The sequence below is a fragment of the Corvus kubaryi genome, unplaced genomic scaffold (genome assembly GCF_017639235.1).
Source record: "Corvus kubaryi isolate FWS band 111438036 unplaced genomic scaffold, C.kubaryi_AGA036_p1.0 68, whole genome shotgun sequence".
Taxonomy (NCBI): domain Eukaryota; kingdom Metazoa; phylum Chordata; class Aves; order Passeriformes; family Corvidae; genus Corvus; species Corvus kubaryi.
The window spans coordinates 22,575,086-22,595,331 of record NW_024582056.1 but is presented as its reverse complement, the minus strand read 5'-3'; the positions used below and the strand labels follow the sequence as shown (position 1 = coordinate 22,595,331).

Here is a 20,246-nt window from a genome sequence, read left to right as displayed (position 1 = left end):
TAAGCAACACAGCAAAATATTTAATTTTTTCTTTTCTTTTTTTTTTTTTTTTTTGGTGTACAATGGAATGTGTCTATGCGACCTCCCTCAAAATAACTTCACAGAACAGTTAATTACAGTCACTTTTAAGTACTTGCACAGACATTCCTAACTACACCGAGACTTACAGAGAATTCTGGTTTACATCTCGTGTAATAGCATAAGGAAAATCTAGTTTAAAAAAAATACGTAAGAAAGTTAATTTGCATTGTTGCAAGTGTTGCAAAGTAACAAAACCTGTCAAGTAATTTAAAACAAGTAACAAGTAGTATCCAGACCAAATTACTGACTAGATTTTTTTAAAAAAAGGAACCCCCCCTGCCCGCCAAAACTGTTAGAACAGAAAGATCACGTTTTAAGGTTTTTTCTGCTTTTTTTTTTTTTAAACAAATCGTTTGTCAGAAGCCCATTTCTACAAAAACAGCACTATTCCATTACTGTATTAAGTAAACTGTGGTCTCACCTGTATTAAAGGTTAGCATCATTTCTGTACATGTAAAATTATTGCTTTTTTGAAAAATATATTTAGCATGCTAGTTGTTTTTTTAACTCCATTTCCTGCCTTTACAAACTGTTACAATTAAAAAAAAAAAAAACTAGTAAAGCTTTTGCAAAAAATTTCACAGAACATTTTCTTTCAAGGCAGCAGTAACTTTTGATAATGCATAAAATTATATGTGCAAAATCTGAAACTCTCAGAAATATTACCATCACACATAGTGTCACAGCAATAAGAAAAGAAAATATTTATATCTGTGGAATACATTTTTAATTGCTTACACTGCATGGTTTAACAACCTGTTATGTGCCACAACCCCACCTTGAAAACTTGCAGTTAAAGAGTTACTGTAGAAGAGGTATATAAAGCTTTTTTTTTTCTTTTTTTTCCTAACACCACCAGTGATCACCAAGTACAAGACATGACACATTTATATGAACATTAACCTGCCACCACAAAAGAAGTTCCTTGTCTTTCCAGAACATCAGCGGGCCCAAGGAGGAGTGGCAGCTGGTCTGCTGAACCGAACTCAGGAGCAAAGAGCACCTTATGGCCCCAGGGCTGCCTGAATTCGTTCAGTGACACCTTTTCTCTTCTAAATAGACAGATCAGCGGTGTTAGACAGCTGAATGTTTTATTATTTCCATTTTTTTTTTTTCATTAAGTGAAGACTTCCTTTGTGACCAGGTTGAAGAAAGTAGCCCTGTTAACAAAAAAAAGGTCCTGAGAGTAAAACACAGAAGCCTGGTTTTTTTTCTTAGTGTTCAACTAGCTTTTCTTTTCCAAAGCAGAATAGAAGCTTTTCTCTGGAAGTGTTTCAATTTCCATATTCACATACTATTAATGGTGCGCAGTCAAGAGCAAGAGCACTAGAAATCCAAGTGGTCCCCAAACTGTAATGAAACAAACCATTGCAGAATGACGGTCTTTCTCTTTAGTCCCTTTAATCCTTCATCAAGCATTGCTTTCTCAGCACCGAATGCCACCTCTTCCCTGCACCCTCCATTCTTCCTCTCTCTGTTGTTTTTTTTTTAATTTGCTTTTCAGCATGACAGGCAGTGGCAGTTTCATTAATTAATACTTCTCCAGCCCTCAAATCCACTGCTGTTTTTCAAATGTATCAAATAGTCATTGTGAGCATCAGGGAGGTTTTTGTTACAGTGCTTAACTTCTTCATGCTGTCCAAATCACATAAAGTTTAATTTTTCCAGTGTCTCAAACTTCTCTTGATTAATATAGATGCCTTGTGCCGCCACAGCGCTTGCCAACTCCACTGTTTATTATAAAGGAAATAAGGAACCATGGGACTGATTAGTACGTCAATTTATATATATCTTGTGTAGCATCTTCATTTATTTTAAGATGATTAACAGCGCGGAGGAGGCACCCCCCTCCTGGCAGAGCGCTGCTCCCAGCCTCGCGCAGCAGCTCCGGGTGCGGCCATGGCTGGCAGGGGGATGCTCTGGAGCGCGGGGGGCTGCCGGGGCTCCTCCGCCCGGGATCTAGGTTCCCTTCCGGAGATGCAGCGTGTGGGTGACCTCCGCGCCGCCGTGCTCTCTCCCCTGCAAGAAGGACAACACGGGGAAAAGCTCATTCTCGCCCCTGCTCCCAGGCACGACCCTCCAGCAAGTTGTGCCGGCATTCGTTACCCTTTATTAGCATCACGTACGTTCATCTTGACCCACCACGTGAGAACACTTTGGGGGGTTTTTTTTAAGCATCTCCCCCAAGAGCAAAGCGCGTCAGGCCCATATATAAAGTCCCTGACGGACTAGAACAAGAAGTAACAGGATCTGGCGGAGCAGTTCAGAGAAGGCTGAGAACAAGGAGGGAAAGAAGAGGCCTCCAAAAAGTGGAATTTTGTGCTAGCCAAAAGGGATTCATAACTAGATCAGTGCTTTAAAAAGGCTGAAGTTTGACATCACAGAGGCAGCTAAATGAAAAAAAACTGAATTCTTGTGCAGGTCTGTCAAATGCTAAGGCAGCTTTTTTCCCCCCTTGTCATCTTCCTTTTATTTTCTTAGCCAATTTTCATGAATAATTACCACATTGAAAAAAAATAGCAGGGATATTCTAAAATCAAGTGAAATTAAAGATAACATCATGAATAAGTGGGAGCCTGCAGCTCCCAAGAAAAGCTTTAAAATGACATTTAGAACATCACTGTCGGAACAATGCAGTTTACAATCCTGATCCTAAAACAACATGGCAAGATTAATCTTACATAAATGCATTATCCTTAAGCTAAAGTCTTGATGAAGTGAAACAGACCATTTTAAATTAATGCAACATAAAATACGGCACCCATGTAAAATCCAAGCAAGTTTCAAGCTGTGCCTATGGCAGCCCTCGAAATAGCTAAAGAAAGCCCAGCTCTGGTTGACATAACGTATTAAGTGCATCTCTTTTGTTAATAGATTTAGAAAATTCCTAATTAAACCTGGCCTGAGATTCATGACATTTACCAGTCAAAGTTTGGTTTTAAGGTGGAAAGATTTGCAACAAAATTAAAGAAAAAAAAAGCTGCTGTACAGACCGCAGTATATTTGAAATGTAGGAAACAGTAACTGAATGAGAGATGTGATAAAACTTCCTTAGTTGGATGCTGAATTTCCTGCAGTAAACTAAGAAAGATGCTTTACATTTTTGCGCGGCTGCATCATGCCTGAGAGACACAGCCACAATTCCAGGAGGAGGCGTTCATCATTGGAACGCCTCGGATCGAACCGGCTCCGTGTACACGGGGGAGCACAGCAGAGCTTCGCGGGGCTGGCGAGGAGGGCGGGAGGGGAGGAGAGGGGAGGGGAGGGGATGGCAGGCACCTTGTCCCACTTTCCCTGGGCAGGAACTGAAAAAGGGGAGTCATTAGGGGCGCTCTTTTGCAATGGATAGCCTGCAAAGTGGTGAAGGCACGCCCTGCATGTCATGGATCACACAAAACAAGGGATCCAGGAAAAGGACAATCCATCCTCCCCACCTGCAAGGATAGCGCAGAGGGGATGGAGGTGATGGGTGGCTGAGCCCCTTTCAGGCACAGCTGTGCTCCCTGTTTCACCAGGGAACAGCACCTGAGCTTCACGAGTGCCAAAACCCACTCAGTGGCTCAGCCCCCTGTACTCACACTGTCCCAAGGTACGGTCAGATTTTGAACCAGCTGATACAGAGTTGGATTGAATTCTTCCTGAAATAAAAATGTTTTCCCTTTTAAAAAGTAGGCTTTCTTCACTTTCAATGAAGTGGCAGATCTTTACGTGAAACCTACAGCTTCCATGCCAAAAGCTGCTCTCATAGCAACTTCCAGGGCTTTTCCCCAGTTAACAGGAAAAACCCAGTTTGTGTGCATGTTAATATGCTGGAGACAGATTATTGCATGACATTGAAGTAAATTGCAAGAAGCACAAATACCACTGCAGTTTGCTGGCAAGGGACAAGTGTTGGGACAAGAACTACAGCTCCTAATCCTGTCTCTAATGCTCATAAAGTAACAGACATACAGTACATGCATATTACTCAGATGCCAGTACAGCAGCCTCCATGGTTCCTTGATTGTTTGCACTATAATCTCCATATGTATGAACGAGACAAATTAGGTTGCCATTTATTTGTTCATTATCTATTATTTTGATTAATGGAATTCTTGTTCTCAGAATAACTATTTAAAAATAACATTTGCAATAATGAGGACTGAACTATTAATCATGATCTTCGGAAGAAACTCTGCAAGGAACTGGGGCAAGACATTTCTTATGAACAAATGTCATAAATACGACTTCTAACAGACAGTACTAGAATTTTGAGTGCAAGAAAACCCAAACCAGGCAAACTCAGAAACCAATAGCTTAAATAACTTTTTAATCTGGGTTAGGTTTTTTGCCTCCTCCCCTTCTCTGTAAAGTCGCTTTAGGACATGCAGAGCTATAGTGTTGCTGGACTATAAAAACATTACAGGTAACAGATGTCCCCAGCTTTTCCCCCAAGCTCCTTGACAACACACACATATATACATCTACATCTACATATATATATATATATATATATATATATATATAGTGTTTTCTTGATGGTTCTCTCCAGCCCGTCAATCCCCTAAGTTCTCGCTATTCAAATTTATGCTATTTCAAATATTGAATGCTGCAAGAAATATTTTAAAATTCTTAGAGTGGAGAAAATGAAGGTTTAGGGACCCCTTAATGAAGGTACTTTACCCTTGTCACACAGTAGGTACAGGACCTACTGCACACCCCTCTCTTCAGTGAATGAGGCCCAAGAACTGTGCTGTCCAGAAAGAAGGACAATCAGTGCTTTCTGGCATGGGGAAAGCTTCAGCCAGAGAATTCAGGATACCAACAGCTGGGTTTTTTCCCTGGGCTGCAGCTTCTAATTAATTTTCAGTGAATAAAAGGGTGTTTTTCTGGAGAGGACAAAGGTTGGAGCTTTGGGGGTTTTCCTTGTTTCGCTCACACAGAAGATGGAGAACTTGGGTGTCTCTGACTCCAGTGCTGCAAATATAGTTCATATATATATATATATACACTCAACTAGAGAGAGCTCTCCCTCACTGCCAACCAGTAAATCATGCCTTCTGAACACCCAATTTCTTGTCCCTTAAAATTTTTAGAGCATATTGATTGACACTGATAGAGCATCAACTATATTCCTAAAGTGGGCCAAGTTTTTATACGGCTTTAAAAACGCAGAAGGAGAAGTCAAATGCACGGCGTATGCCTTAGAAACTGCTACCGCTGCTGTCACCACTGTGAAAAAGCAGGCTCCAGACTGACTCCTGTACCACTGGGAATTGGGCTTCTGGCTGCAGTGCTGCAGCATCAGGCAGTGTCTCTGAAATGACCCCACGCTTTAGGAGAGCCTTGCTTTGAGACACACATGGTTGCAGGGCCCCTTCTGAAGGGGAGCCAGCGTTTGTCTTGCCATGTATATGCAATTGAAGCGCGCTCCCCAAATTCATGCCTACTAAATCATGTCTCTGGATGTCGCTTAGACTATGCCAAATTAAGATACATATTCATTGTGGATAAGCAAGCTTTATTATGTATATACTGGGATATTTAGCATTTATAAAAATATTCAGAATATTCAATATGTTTAATATGGCAGCTTTTCAAGAGAATCCACATGACTTAGCACAGATTGTATTGACTTGGGGTATGTAATGAGCATTTTTTGTCCTTTAGATAAAGAAGAGTAGGAAATATTCCAAAGTTCATGGGAAATTCATTTTATGTAAAAATGTCATTCTGGTTTGGGTTTTTTTTAAAGCATTCAGGTAGAAATAAGAAACCACAATAAATAATGTTATGAATTAGTATCTTATTTCCTACATTTTATTTATATTTCATTGGTGCTGATAACAAAGCATGAAACACACGTTAGCTACTGTTAGCCCAGTGCTAACAGTAGTAAAACTGTGTGTGTTTGATCTTTTTTATACAGTGCTATAGGTGACCTCCTTTTCAGTGATGCTGAACACCTGCACCTCCTGTTGGTGGTTCACTACCCTAAAATAGGGTTCTTATTTAGACACCTAAATATAGATTTAGCTGGTTCGTTTTTGAAAAAGCCTGGCTGTAGACCCTATTTTTAACATGCAGAATTAGAATTATTCTGTGATAAAACTGCTATTCAACGTAGCACTGTTGTAAGCTACCATGCTGGGGGATTTGAAAAGCCCTACCTAACACTGTTTCATAAAGGAAACCTTTAGAGATGATCTTCTGGCTCACTAGAGAAGGGAATGGGGGAACCATGAAATACTAATGTTAATATTTTTACTCTTTGGCAGACTACTCAGGGGAAGATATTTTACCTGTGAGGTGGAAACATTATGTAAAGTGAATCATTTCCACTTGACATCAAAAAAACCCCTCTTTCCTTCTCAAACTACCGTACATGGTAACTATTGCTTCTTGCTCGGAGCACGTGCGTGGCACTTCTGTAACTTGAACTGACTTTACACCATAAACCCTCACGAATAGATCTGTCCCCAATTAAGAAATGAAATGAAGACATGGAGTGACAACGTTTTAAGTGGGAAATGGTAATGTTAACAGAATGCTGCAGGCACCGTTCTCAGTGAGAGCTCATTTCTGTGCTTCTGAAGGCCCCTACAGCTGCATGTGGAAATGAGAGTATTCCCTCTGTAACGCCCAGGGACTGTGCAGGTGGAGTCTTCTGGGGGAGCACAATGCCTGCCCACCACGCGAGCTGGCAAAACAGCAGACAACTGAATAATCCTACCCGACACAGACACTGACAAATTGAGACAAAGGCTGGTACTGAGGAGCAAACAGGACAAAAGAAAGGGAACTATCTCCTGCAGAAGTGATCACACTGCATCTTCTCTGAAAATACTGACTGGCATGAGATGAAGCCATTCAAGAAGCTAACCCCTACTCGGTGTTCTGCTGTATTGAGATGCTGTAATTTAATCAAATGCTTTGAAGGCAGACTGGCAGATAGCACAAGCAAGCTACCTTCACCATGGAAGAAGTCAGCCAATAAATTCTGGCATGACAATAGTTTACAAACACAAGATTATGAGTCAATTTATTGTGCAGTAATACAACCCAAATTACAAAAAGAGTCCAGATGTGGTCTGAGCTACCCCATTTCATTTGGGATATATATGGCCATTTCAGAATTTTTTGGAAATGTATTTCCAACTTTGACCTTTCATTGTCTTCTAGAAGAAGAAAGCCCAGATGCCTTCAGAATGTGATCTCAACTACACATGAGAGAAAACCATGAGCATGAAAAGATGAAAGAGCGTTTTAAAAGATGCTTAGGTTTACTAAATCTACATTATTGAACTGATGAGAACCAAAGACTAGCTGAGCGAGTTGGCAGAGCTGCAGTGTTTCACTCTGACACACTCACAGTGTGTCTCTGTCATTCACTCTGTTACTGAGAGATGTGTCCTTGCACAATTTTATCAGATAAGCATCATAAGGGGGACACTACAGCATAACTTTTCAGCTACTGTCCCGCAAAAGCAAAGTAAACATTGCCCACAGCTACAACAACTGAAGTGCTATGCCATCTTGGAAACTTTTATGAGAACTGTTGGCCACTCCTATGGCTTGGTGTCAATCCAGATGCTCTTGTGACAGAGGCTGGGTTCTCCATGCAGCCTTTGGGCCAGAAAGATGCAAGGACAGAGAGAAGGTGCCAAGAGTCTTCATGAAGGGTGCAGCACAGGAACTAGGCAATGTGGTGGTGCCCAGTGAGAATGTTTAATGAGCAAGTGGAAACCAACCCATAAACTTCATAATGTTGGGAGTAGCACAGAGATGCATTCTCTAAGCATGGCTAAAACATCTGCAATAGTTTAGTAAGAGACAGGAGGACAAGGGCTGCTATAGTGAAAATTAAACTAAAAGTGAGGATGAAAGGAAACGTGAGTGATGCTGAAGGCTGTTTCACAGTGGCAGAGAAGCGCCCAGGAGAAGGTGTGCTCTGAAACCCACCTGCCAAGCTGCAAATGGAATAGGAAGGTCCAGGCTATAACACTATTCTCCAAAGACATAAGATACATGAAACAAATTCTGTTTAACGATTTTCTGTGTAACGGCTTTGTCATGTATAATTCAGAGCTCTGAGAAGTGTTTGTTAAGACAGGAAACGATATACTAGAAACAGGAAAGCACACTAAGAGAGTCCAGGGAAACTGGTGGATAAGAACTTTTCAAAGGCCAGATACTGGATAACAGGGTACAAATACTTTTCAGAAAAATGAAGACTAAACATTAATTGTCTTATTGCAGCAGAAAATGTGTTAATTGTAAAAGCAAATTTCCAGGAATTCTTTATGTACTATCTCACTATTACATGTCAGGGCACATTACAGAGTTACCTATCCCACCCAGTCCCCAGTAAGCCAGTAACATGTTTATTTGAACACTAACTACCTGTTTTACAGTTAACTGATGCTCTATATATCAGATTCTGATAAAATGCTTAAAAAATTTAAGATTTTTTAAAAATTAAGCAATACCATTATTATTTATACATGTTATAAAACAGTCAGTGCTCTAGTGATGAGTATCATTGTGCAATTTTTTTTCCCAGCTACCACATTAAAAACCAAACACCCAATTAATTGTAAAACATACTTGTTTTGAGGCATCTGCGGAGGTGGTGTGAACTTCAGTACCTCGGAGTCCATTAGACTCAAATACCACTGTGGGAACAAGGGGGCTTGTTAACAGATGAACATTCAAGCTTCGTTAGTGTGTGTACATTATTTGAGACCATTACAGATTAACCACGTTCAAAAAAAGACACCAGCTACTAGCCTGTGGCCGGAAAATACCAATTTACCATAACACTTACTGGAAGAGAGTGTGCTAATGGCAGCCTAGGGCCACTGCCCTTTTTAATTCAGACTTCAGCACTGAAGAAAGCAATCACTGACAACATTAATTATCAGTGTATGTGTAAAGGGACCCTCTTCTTGCATTACTTACCATTTGGCTTCTGTCATTTTGCATCAGCCTGGCTTATGTATGCATCATTCACACTTTTGAGGAGGAACCCGCTACTCTCACTGTCTCATGCAATGCTCAGGAGGTCTCATGACACCGGTGGCTTCAGCCTCCTCCAGCCTCAACCACAGACCGTGTCAGGTTAAAAATGGTTGATAGGGATTTACCATTTTAGGGCTGACCAGTCTGAGGAAAAATCTTGTTTCCCACAAAAATGTTCCTGTCAACAGCAACGACGAGGCAAAACAAAGCCTTATGTTGTGCTGAAAGGGGTACTTTGATTTCAATTTGTGCTGGTGGCAACAGAATTCATTAGCATATTCATTTCTGAGTACCCTACTCTCTAATTAAAATAAAACATTTGCAAATAGACTTATCTTAAATGCATTGCAATTTTATGGAGTTTGGGCAGGGATCAGGTAAGGAATACATGGAGAACAAGAGCAATAGTCATAAAAATAAAAAACCTGTCTATTAGATTTAGGTACTGGAATTACTTAGGTTAACATGGTATGTGAAATTGAATTCTTGGCATTTTGTTAGCTGAACCTGAAGGCAGGCAAGTGGGAAAGGGAGAAAGCAAGAGCGAGTGTGAAAAGGTACCTGCATGGGACCTCTGATGAGTCCTGAGGTGGCTGGGTTGGGTAAAGCATTTTCCACATTCTCTGCAGACACAGTCTCCTTGGCGTGTTTGTGTCCTGAGCATCCCTGTAGTCAGGAGAGAGGGAAGGAAGGAGGGAGGAGGGGGTGGACGGGGGGGGGGGGGGGGGGGGGGAGAGGAGAGAGGAAAGTTGAGAAGAAAACATTATGCCAGAAGAAAACATCATTAGTATGTCTAATGTGTCATTATGTGAGGCTACCTTCAGGCCCTGGATGACAACTGTCAGCCTTCATCTAGGCACTGGCTGACAGGCTAGGCACACACAGGACTGCAAGAATGCATAAATTACATTGAATTAAAAAATGCTCCCCATGATGTGCCCGCACCAGGACTGGCATGTCAGGTGTGCGCTTTTCAGAGCAGCTGGATCCACTTCTCAGCCATCACCCAGCTTTGTCAAGCAGTACATCAGGCAAATCAAAGTGACTCCAGCGTGGCGGAGACAAGTCACATGGATAATAGGAAGTGAGTAGGACCAGAGCCCGACTGTCCCCCCCAGGCGGCAATACCTCAGAGACAAATGCAGAGCGAGCAGAGCCATCGCAGACTGATCAAACCTTTCGCCCCTGCCTACCTGCCTGCCGGTGCTGCTTTGACCCCGGACCTCTGAGGCACAGACGAAAGACATCTGTGAATGAAAGTGTCATTCCGGACATTTTGAGCTGGTAGCAGCACAGCAGCCTTCCCCAGCCCTGGGTAAACATGTTTTCTAGGCCATTAGCATTTGTGGAAAACCATTCAAACCTCTCCTTTTTCTCCAAAGGTCAGTTTACAGCATCTGACTTAAAGGGCTGGTCTTCGTCTTTTTGCTGCTGATCAAAAAAGACACATTTGACTTTTATTGGGCTTTTTTATTATTAAAAAAAATGTCTGAACATCATCTTTTCTATTTTGGTAAAACACCCTCTTCATAAGAAAAGAGTCGATGTTTCCATTTGCCACTGGAATACTTCGGCTTTTAAAGAAATTCTGAGAGGGTTGTCAACAGAAGTGAAGTTTCAGCTTTTCTTTCATATCCCCCCTCCCCAGTTAACAGCATTTAAAAAGAATAAAATTGGAACAAAAAAGTGGCAATAAAAAAACCTCCACACAACTGAAAAATTTACTGCAGGATGCCACAGGATTCATCCAAAATATGGATGCTGCAGCTGAAAATGAATGGAGAAGAAGACAGCTGCAATCTACTCTGCTGGTATGACACCAAGCATCCCAGGATGGTTTCCACCACACCATATACTGCAAAGAAGTGTTTTGCTGCAAAAAAACTTCCAAACAAACACCCCACTCACAGACTGTTTTCTCCTTTTATAATAGCACCTCCTGCAGATGGCAGCACAGTCTGCATAATACACCTGAACACTCTCGCTCACAAAATTAAGTTTCTGGCAGTCAAATACAAGATCATGATTTGGGGGAAAATCCAGATCAGATATACTGACACACACACACACAAAAGCAAAAAAAACCAAACCAAAACAAAAACAAACAAATAATCAACAACAAAAAAAACCACTAACAAAACTATTTTAAAACATCATGTAAGTGTCCTAAGCATCAATGAGAACCTTACTGAACTATAATGGGAGGAGTTTGCCTTGTAAGGCAGTCAAGATTGAAGCAGGATTTCTGAGCTGTTACGAGTATTTTTCCCCTCACTGGCCAGAACTGTAGCTGCAAGCTGGAAAACAAAGCTGAGGGAAGCGTGTGGAGGAACCAGCTGTGGTCTTTGCAGGAGTGCCATGGTGACTGCTGGACAGGCAGGGACTGGCACAGCAGCTTTGTGAAGCCCAGGAGAGCTGGGTTCCTCCAGTCATGGTTCTGACACCTCTGGAGAGACATTTAATCCCTCTATAACCCACGTCTCCTTCTGCTGAAGGGGAATACATTTATCTCAGAAGCCATCACTAACCTGATCCAACAGCCTTCATGGAAGCACTGCTCCCACTCATGAGGGACAGTTGAGGATGCTGTTGTAAGCCAATGTATAAACACGCAGGGTGAGTGGGTTAAGACTTCCACCTAACCCCTCCCTACCACTCACTTTATGGGAGCTATTCAAAGCTGGTGGAAAAAATGGATAGCTCCCAGGTGTATTTGCCATTGTTGCATTTCCTAAGTAGCACCATAAAGCTTTTGATAGTTCAGAGCTTTGAGCCATGGGCGTGGCTGCTGAAAGACAATGACCCTATGAGTCATCACTCAGGGTATCCTCTAGGTGAACAAAGGTGGATAACTACAGGTGTTCAAAAATTAAGGTAAATGAACAGGACTGTGTGAATGGAATTCCTGTGAAATCCATGCTCAAAGCTGGTCTCAACCCTGAAGAAAGAGTGCATCTGCTGCCATAACCCACCCAATACCTAAATGGCATGAATAAAATAAATAACCACTCTTAAATATAACAGTAAGATTCTCTCTACAAGCATTTGGGAAGACTGGGCAGTGTGAAACAAACCTAGCCTAAGCACAGCAAGCTTCATGTTTGCAGCTGTATCACAACAGTACACACAACAACTCTCTTCCAAGGACACACTGGAACAAACACGAATGTAAAAGAAAGGATCCCAAAAGTAAATGTAGCCACTCAAAAGGAAGTTGAGCACTGTACTACCACACACTAAAATAGTCTATTGTGATCCAAGATGACATCATATACCAAAAAAACCCAAGTAAAGTCTATTGGGAATATTCAACTAAGGAAAAACCATGACAAATAGTGTACCTAAGCGGGATTTTGGGCTGTCCTTTATGTCATGATTGCCATATTCACATTACAGTATTAAGGCTAAATTGAATGATGCATACTGACTCAGAGGACCCAGCCTATGTAGAGCAATATGTTATTTCAGGCGAAGTTCAATTACCCTCCTCTGTTTGCAGTTGGTAGGATCTCATTCCTTTTGCCTGAAGCAGCTTTTTATTTGAGTGCTATGAAAAACAGCCATCATGCCAATTGGTTTGGAGAAACATCAACAACTTGGAAGTTGTATATAAAATGAAGACAAGCTACATTAAAAAAAAAAGAGGTTTCAAATTCTGAAAACTTGATTGCTGTAAAACACTTGGAATGAAAGAAGAGGTTTCAAAGCAGAGATGGGCACTAAATAACTTCCAGTTAAAGTGTCTCTAGAAATCACTGCCCAGCAAAAACATTTTGGCAATAAAATTCCTCTTTAAAAAGCAGGTAAATAGAGACCTCTTTAGAAACCCTGCCCCTATTTTACTTTGTTCGAAAAGTCATCATGAATTTTCTGGTCCTTGCCTTCACTAAGTCAACTTCTATTTCCTAGCTTTTACTGTTTCTCTCTTACCCCTCCTAACATGGCTGGGAGCTCACTGGATCAGTAAGATTTCTCTGAGCAGGCTGACACAATGTAATAACATCAAGGAGGGCACCCACATGAAGGTACCCCAAGTTGGGGGTGGAACAATGGTGGAACTGGTACTTAGAGCAGGAAGTGGGCAGGGAGAAACTTTAGACAACAATCCACTGGGATGGAGAAAGCAAAGCCGGCAGGACAAAAAAAACTCTAAGGAACGCTGAAACTGCAGTTTTAGAAACTAAGCAGTCTTCCTCTGCTTCCTTAACAAAACCCAGGAGCCTGATGTTGGTTAGCCCCTAAGCACCTGCGAAATGATCTGCTCAATAAATAACAGGCCCCTACACAGCACCACCTTTGAAGTGACTGAGCAGAACTGACAATGGGGTGGCTGAAAGGTGCAACTCACCCATGGACTATGTCAGACAGATTCTGCCTTCCTGTCTTCTCTAAAAGGGCCTTCCGCCAAGACCTGACCTAACGCTCTGGGCTCCTTCCTTGCCTCAACTTGCACACACCTTCTGGGCACTAGACCACAGCTATCCTTAAAACTAGCAGCTTCCAAGTGTCCTGGATTTTGTACCACTTGCAAAAAGCTCCATTTCACACATGCTTTTGACAAAAGAGAGCACATTATGTCAAGTGAGGACACCGGAACACCAGCCTGGAATGTGTGCTCTTTTCATGTGGAGTTGATTTGCACAACTTCTACAAAGAGAAGAGTATAAAAAATAGCATGGTTTACAAATGGTGAGAGGTGAGACTATGGCTCCAATTCACCTCTCCTACAGACACACACACCTCTCACGTGTAATCAACCAGTGTGATTTTCAGTTTCCACTGAGACAAACTAATTCTGGCAGATCATCAGAAGAGTATGGTTTCAAACGCAAATATGTAGGTGTATTTTTATTTACATGGCAGTTGAGCTTTTTTAGTCCCTGAACTTTTAAACTGGCTATTTGCACAACTGATTTTTCTGCTTATGTGAATTAGTAGGCACATATTCAGCTCTACCTCTTTTTAATTATAAGCATACAAACAGATCAAAAGACTCATTTGAAAAATATCTAGCAGCCTTTGATATGGACAAGGAAGATCTTAAGACTTTTGTCAAGAAAGACAAAGGACAGTGACAAGTGATTATCCCTCTGTGTTGCTGGAAGACTTGTTTGCAGACAAAACTGAACAAAACCTCCAAAATAACATCACAGATAAGCCCCAGAGGACGTTTATTTCGCCTGAAGCAAAAAGAGGATGATGTGTGCCAGCACCAGCATATCGGGGGATCTTCCTGTGACAGCACATCTGTGTAACTCTAGCCTGCTTGAAGCAAGAGGACAAAGGAACAGCAGTACTCCAGGTGGAACCAGATACATTTAACCTGCGACAGAAATGTCACAAAGTGCACAAGGGGGGGATGCTGCAATGTTAAGAGAGCAGTAAACAAACCTATTCAAGCCTATCCAGCAATGATAAAAACAGTGAACTTGTAATCCTAACCATTAAAGGAAGAGAAGGAAAACACGGGGAAACAGCATGTCATGACTCCGAACAAAGAAGGAACAAGCAAGCTATGTCCTCAGCTATGGAAGGCCTTGTGAAAATCGTACCTGTGTGATCTAGGACAGGGCTGTTGGCACCACAGGTTTGGTACAGTGAAGCAAGGTCCTTTGGAATGTATGTTTTAAAGATATTTAAAATGTCCAAATGTTTCTCATGCCCATCTGATCCCAGATCCTGTTTGCTGGAGTGTAAAGCCGGAGCAACTCCCACGGCACTAGGCTGAGGCTGCAGCACTGGACTCACTCGTGCTACCGCTGTGCAGTTTGCCAATGTCCTGATCTCATTCCCAGCCTTCACGTGAGGCTCCCTCTGAGGCACCGACGGCTCTTCATGTTTAGGGTACTGCTCACTCTTACAAAGAGGATGGTACTGCAGCGGGGGGTTGTATTTGGCCTTCATGGAGTCAGATGCACAGTGCTTACCTGGAGAGGCAAACCCAGTACTTCCTTGGGGAACCACATACTTTTCCACTTGCTTACTGTTGGTGGGCTGTGTGCTAGGCCTGGATATGACCGTTTGAGTAGGTGTTACGCTTCTGCCATAGGTTCCCATTTGCGTAAGTTTGGAATTCGTTTCGTATTTGCTTTTTTGTTGTGCTGCTATGCCGTATTGCTCCTGGGAATGGTTTAACTTGGGCTGCCTGTACCCATCCAGACCTGACACGCGTGAACCACACTGGCCGAGGGCATGACTGTCCTTTGATGGATGCGTACTCACAGACTTTGCAGTCATCCCGACAGAAATAGAGCTGGGTCTGGAACCTGGCAATGCACTTAGCACTTGAGTACGTGTAAATCTGGCAATGGGCAAAGGCTGGCACTCCTTACCACCGAGAACTGGAGGGGGGCCAGTGCGCCCACTCCTTGCCAGAAAGACCAGGTTGTTTTTAATACTCTTGAATCCATTCTGTTGAACCCAAGGGGGTACCATCGAGTTACAGCTGATTTTGTGCAAAATTCTTTTGTGCATCCACAGGACTTCAGGGTAGTAGGTCTTGTGACTGCAGAAAGGACACGGGTAGACAATTAAAGCAGCTTGCAAGGATGTATTCATGTATTTATTGCATGAATTATCCCTTGTTGATTTTTCACTCAAATCGAGTGGAGCTACCTCTAGAGCTTCAGCACTTTTTTCTATCAGAGGATGCTCCCTGTGCAAGTCCAGCAAATTTTCTCTAGCACGACTAGCCTGCACTTCAAGTGATGTTTTCAAGTCCATGACCATGTCTGAAGATGTCTGGCCCACACCCGAAGCAAAGCTAGCAATGTGACTGGAGCAAGGAAGCCCTTGGCTGTGATGAAATACTGGCATCTTTATGTCTGCAGAACCTTGGTATTTTGAAAAGGGTTCCTTGATGACACCCTCCAGTGCTGAGACCAGAGCAGGAATCTCTGGTTTAGATTCCCTGGCCTCATTTTCTCTGGCGTTGCGGCCTCCCAGCTTTGGGAGTTCATCCAACTGATACGTTATCATTGGGGTTTCCTCTTCAGGGAAGTTGCAGCGGTATGGCTTTCCATCTGAATGGGACAAACAAAAAAATATCATTGTCGTTTTACACAGAAAGGAGCCCAAAAGACAAAGCATAATTCAAGATTAGAGTAAGATAGCAGGAGAAAAAGGAAACTTTGGTATTACTATTGTAATGACGTGCTACAGACCAAATGTACTGCATGAGCAAGAAAATCTTGAAATAAGACACAACAGCTCAATTTACTTTTAAAGACGACTGCGGAGTCTGGATAAACTCTCTAATACTGCATGTTCATGACATTTTGAAGAAAAAACAATTCAATAACATACCCATGTTAAAATTCTGGGACTGCGAGAAAAATAAACAAATCTGCAACCATTTAATGCTTTAACAAAAGCAAAGATAATGGAGCCAGATAAAACTGACCTAGTTAAAGGTCTGTCAGCTCTTCCATTACAAGCCCCTATTTTCAAAGGGTTTATAACTCAGCAATAAAAATTGGCTCCACACGGAAACCAACCATATAAAAGCAGGTACAGCATACAGAATAAACTGCCCACTTTAAGGGGGACTTTTGCAGCGGCCAAGTATAAAGGATGAGTTGTAGAGGATGCAAATTTTTAATTTTCTGTCCTTTAGTTAAAAGCAGATGTTTTTCTTTTGTTTTTTAAATTTGTTTTTCTTTGTAACGTGTTTATGTTTCAATCAAACTTTAGGAAAATTTTGTGACTGCTCAATCCATAGGAAGATAAGAATTCAACACTTCAGCCATTTAGATTACAGAGCTCAAAACACTCTTTTCATTTTCCTCATTTTCATTTCTCAGATCTCCAGAGTAGATTTATCCACCTAACATATGTCCTGGAAAGAGAACATAGTGGGCAGCAATTAGAGCTGTTTAGGGCGAAAGAGGAGAGTAGGATTTGTTTTGCTGGGAGCATGGCTACCTCTGCCTGCTCTCCTGATGCTGACCTCTCAGAGCCACTGCTGAAGCCAATGAATCCCTTCAAATCAGTTCACAGATCAATTCCACAGAGATTTTCATCGCAGCAGTAATGCTTACTGCACTGAATCCATTTAGCATGTAACTGAATTGAATCATCTGACAAACTTTCAGTTTCAATTAACACGCAGTTAATGAGCCACTGCCAGGCAAGTGTAAGAAGACCGTGCTCCATCTAAAACATCACCAGTCCGAAGTGATCACCGCATCTGTAGGAGGGGTGAGAAGGGGGAAGGAGTGAACTGCTCTAGAGCTGCATATCCTCTCACATCAGCTCAGAAAAGCCAACCCTTCAGAAAATCGAGCACTGCTCATTAGCGCAGGGCACTGCCACGGGCGTTATTCTGCACGGCGCAATGGAAGAACCACGCTGTTGGCTGGAGCTGCTCTGCAAATAGAGTCTACTTAGCCTCACCTTCAATTCAGGCAAAAACATTCTTAAGCTTTTGTTTAATTCGAGGTAATTAGGTTAAAAATAACCCATAGGTTTGCAGCTCCGCAGGGCTGAATGCTCACTCTGCTAAGATCATTTTCCTTTCAAACTCTCCAAGGGGGTATATTCAGGGGCTAAAAAAAACCTCACAACCCAGAAACTTGTTTTTCCCATATTTCAGGGACAAGGTTTTGGGAAAGCACATGCCCAGCACTACTAGCCAAATTTACAGTTTGAAACAAAGACACCACATGCAGCAGTGAAATCTGACACTGCACATCTGTGTTGTTTTCAAAGCATATCTGTCAAAGCCCAAAATATTTGTGCTCTTAAATAAGATTTTAAGGTTTCTTTTTATGATCACAAGGAGTGGCTGCTTTGATCATTGTAGTAAATAATAAAGCAAAGCAAACCAAATCCTTTGGTTGCAGCAGTACTCCGTGAAGAGAGAACCAATTTGCTGGCTGTGCTGGGCAGAGGAGGGAGGCGGGAAACCACTGCCAGCCCCATTCCAGGCACTGCAGAGCTGGGAGGCTCTTGGTTCACCTGTGCGGCCGAGATGAAGGGGGGAATCAGCAGATACCTGCGACTCCCGGGTTGCTCTGTGTAGCACAGACATCCCTGAATACTTTCTTGCTTGGTCAAAATCAATGTACCAAGCTGTTTCAGCAAAGAGGACATGGTCAGACTGCGAGAGGTGGCACATGTCAGATCTGGGCTTGGTCTTTAGGTCTGGACTGTTCAGTTTAGGTCTGTACTTGGGGAGGGGAGGAGGAGGAGAAAACAGAGAGAGCCCACAGTCCCATGTGCCCCAGTAAAGCCTGGGACTGCAAACTTTGAGGTGGCTGCAGTCCTTTTTGTCCTATTTTCTAGTGCATCTGTCTATGAAAAAGGGATTTTCCAGGTGGAAAATCTAACACACAGCAGGAAAACGATGAAGGCATTCCTGAGGTGTACCTAGGCCTGCAATACTGTCAGTGCATTAGATGAAAATTAGTAAGGCTAGTACAAAACACAACCTTCTAACACCTCTTAGTAATGTCTTGCTAGATTAAATTCCTCTGATGCCTCACAAGAACAGTAATGAACATACCAAGAATAATTTTAAAGCTTAGATCAGGAGGCTCAATAGCAGTATTTGTGCTAATTGCTCAAGCTGTACTTAAAAAAAAATTAGAAACAAACAGAAAAAAACAACAACAAATGAACAACCAACCAAAAACCCCCAACCCCCTACACCTCTTTCCCAAGATTTGGACAGAAACAATTTTCACCTGCAGGCCAACTCAGACTTCTTCATCAGTACAAAGCACAGCCTATGCTCTTCCCTAGCCCCATCCTGCTCTCCACCAGGGATCCAACACTACAGACCTCAACACCCAGACTGCCACGTGCCATCCTTCCCATCATGGCAGGTGGTCCAGGCTGGGTAATGAGCAGGTAACAAAAGCCAGGTGGAAGAGGGGATGAAGGCAAGAGCAAGAGAAGATGGTAAGCATACCTAAAATATAGGTAAAGTCTTTTCAGAAAAACAGATAAAATTTATTTCTGCCTGCTCCCAGCCACTTGCCCCAGCTAAAAAGGGTACTAATAATCCTTTTAAATCACTGTTATAAAATATCATTGTAATCAGTGCAGTGCAGGCATTACTGTCACCAGAAACTTTCGGAATTTTATTAGGGCCAGGTCAAAGCAAAAAGCTATGAATGAGATGCCTTCTGCTTGATCTCCAGGGACTATAAATCATACTTCTCATTGAAAGAGTTCTTTGCTTAGCATATTCTTGCTTTTTATCCTACAGTCTCTATCATCTCTTTATATTTATTTTCTCTCAATTCCTTTGTTTCTTACCCCAAACAGCTGTTTATCTGTTTCACTTTAGAGTGAGAAAGGTCCTTTTACCACAACCCTGAAGTGTTACAGCTTTTCTGTGTCACAGATACCTGGGCAACAGCTAAAGCAGAGGAATTCTCCAAGGTGCCCAGCTACGAGGTGGCTGCTGATGCCACCTCAGAACTTCAGTTTGGCTGCAGCTTCAAATATCAACAGCATCACAGGCCACAGGGAAAAACAAAGCAGGAGAGTGCAAAACACTTAACTATATGAAAACCACAGTCTAGAAACAAAGGAACATTCAGGGATGTTGAGCAGTTCCTGAGAAATATACCTAATGGCATTGCTCAGTTACTCACACACACAGATAAAAGAAACTCCCCTTCTACCCACACACATATATCCCCCTTTCTTCCCCTCACATGCATAAACTCCACTTGTTTTCTTCCCAGCACTGTGTCTCCACAAAACCAAATTTCAGAATGGGCTACACAGCTGTTTTAATTCATGAGGCTTCCTATAAAGTAAACCAGGCTACAAGGCAGAGGACAATGAAACCGTGATTTCTATTCAGAAGAGCAGAACTGGCTAGAAATTGGCCCCTTTTCTGGCTAGTGTTACAGCACTAGGAGTCTAAGGAAAAGGAGCAGATGTGGTGTGTTTGATTTTCAGTAAACATTTGATAGTGATTTGCACTTTGAGATGAATACTGTGGCTTGATTTGAAAACCAACTGCAAATAAATCATGATAAAAGCAAAGGATAACATGGGAAGAAGGTGCAATATTGCAAAGACCTGTATTAGGTCCTATTTCAGTTGGTATTTTCTTTAATGTTCCAGAAGAGATTCTAGGCAGCATGCTAACTTAAATCTCCAGGAAACATCACATTTGGAGGAGCTGCAAAAATAATGGGGATGAG

At 42.1% G+C, this 20,246-nt stretch overlaps 1 protein-coding gene across 1 annotated transcript in view; it reads right to left on the bottom strand.

Annotated features, from left to right (window-relative positions):
* Nucleotides 1-424: 424 nt before the first annotated feature.
* The window catches only part of ZNF516 (zinc finger protein 516), an 81,976-nt gene continuing 62,154 nt past the window's right edge, over nt 425-20,246 (bottom strand). The window contains exons 3-6 of the mRNA XM_042048743.1: nt 14,634-16,103; nt 9,643-9,747; nt 8,668-8,735; nt 425-2,100 (exon numbers count right to left, since the gene is read on the bottom strand). Of these exons, the coding sequence (XP_041904677.1) occupies nt 2,041-2,100; nt 8,668-8,735; nt 9,643-9,747; nt 14,634-16,103 (1,703 nt within the window). The 3' untranslated portion in view covers nt 425-2,040. The remainder of the gene's footprint in view (nt 2,101-8,667; nt 8,736-9,642; nt 9,748-14,633; nt 16,104-20,246) is intronic.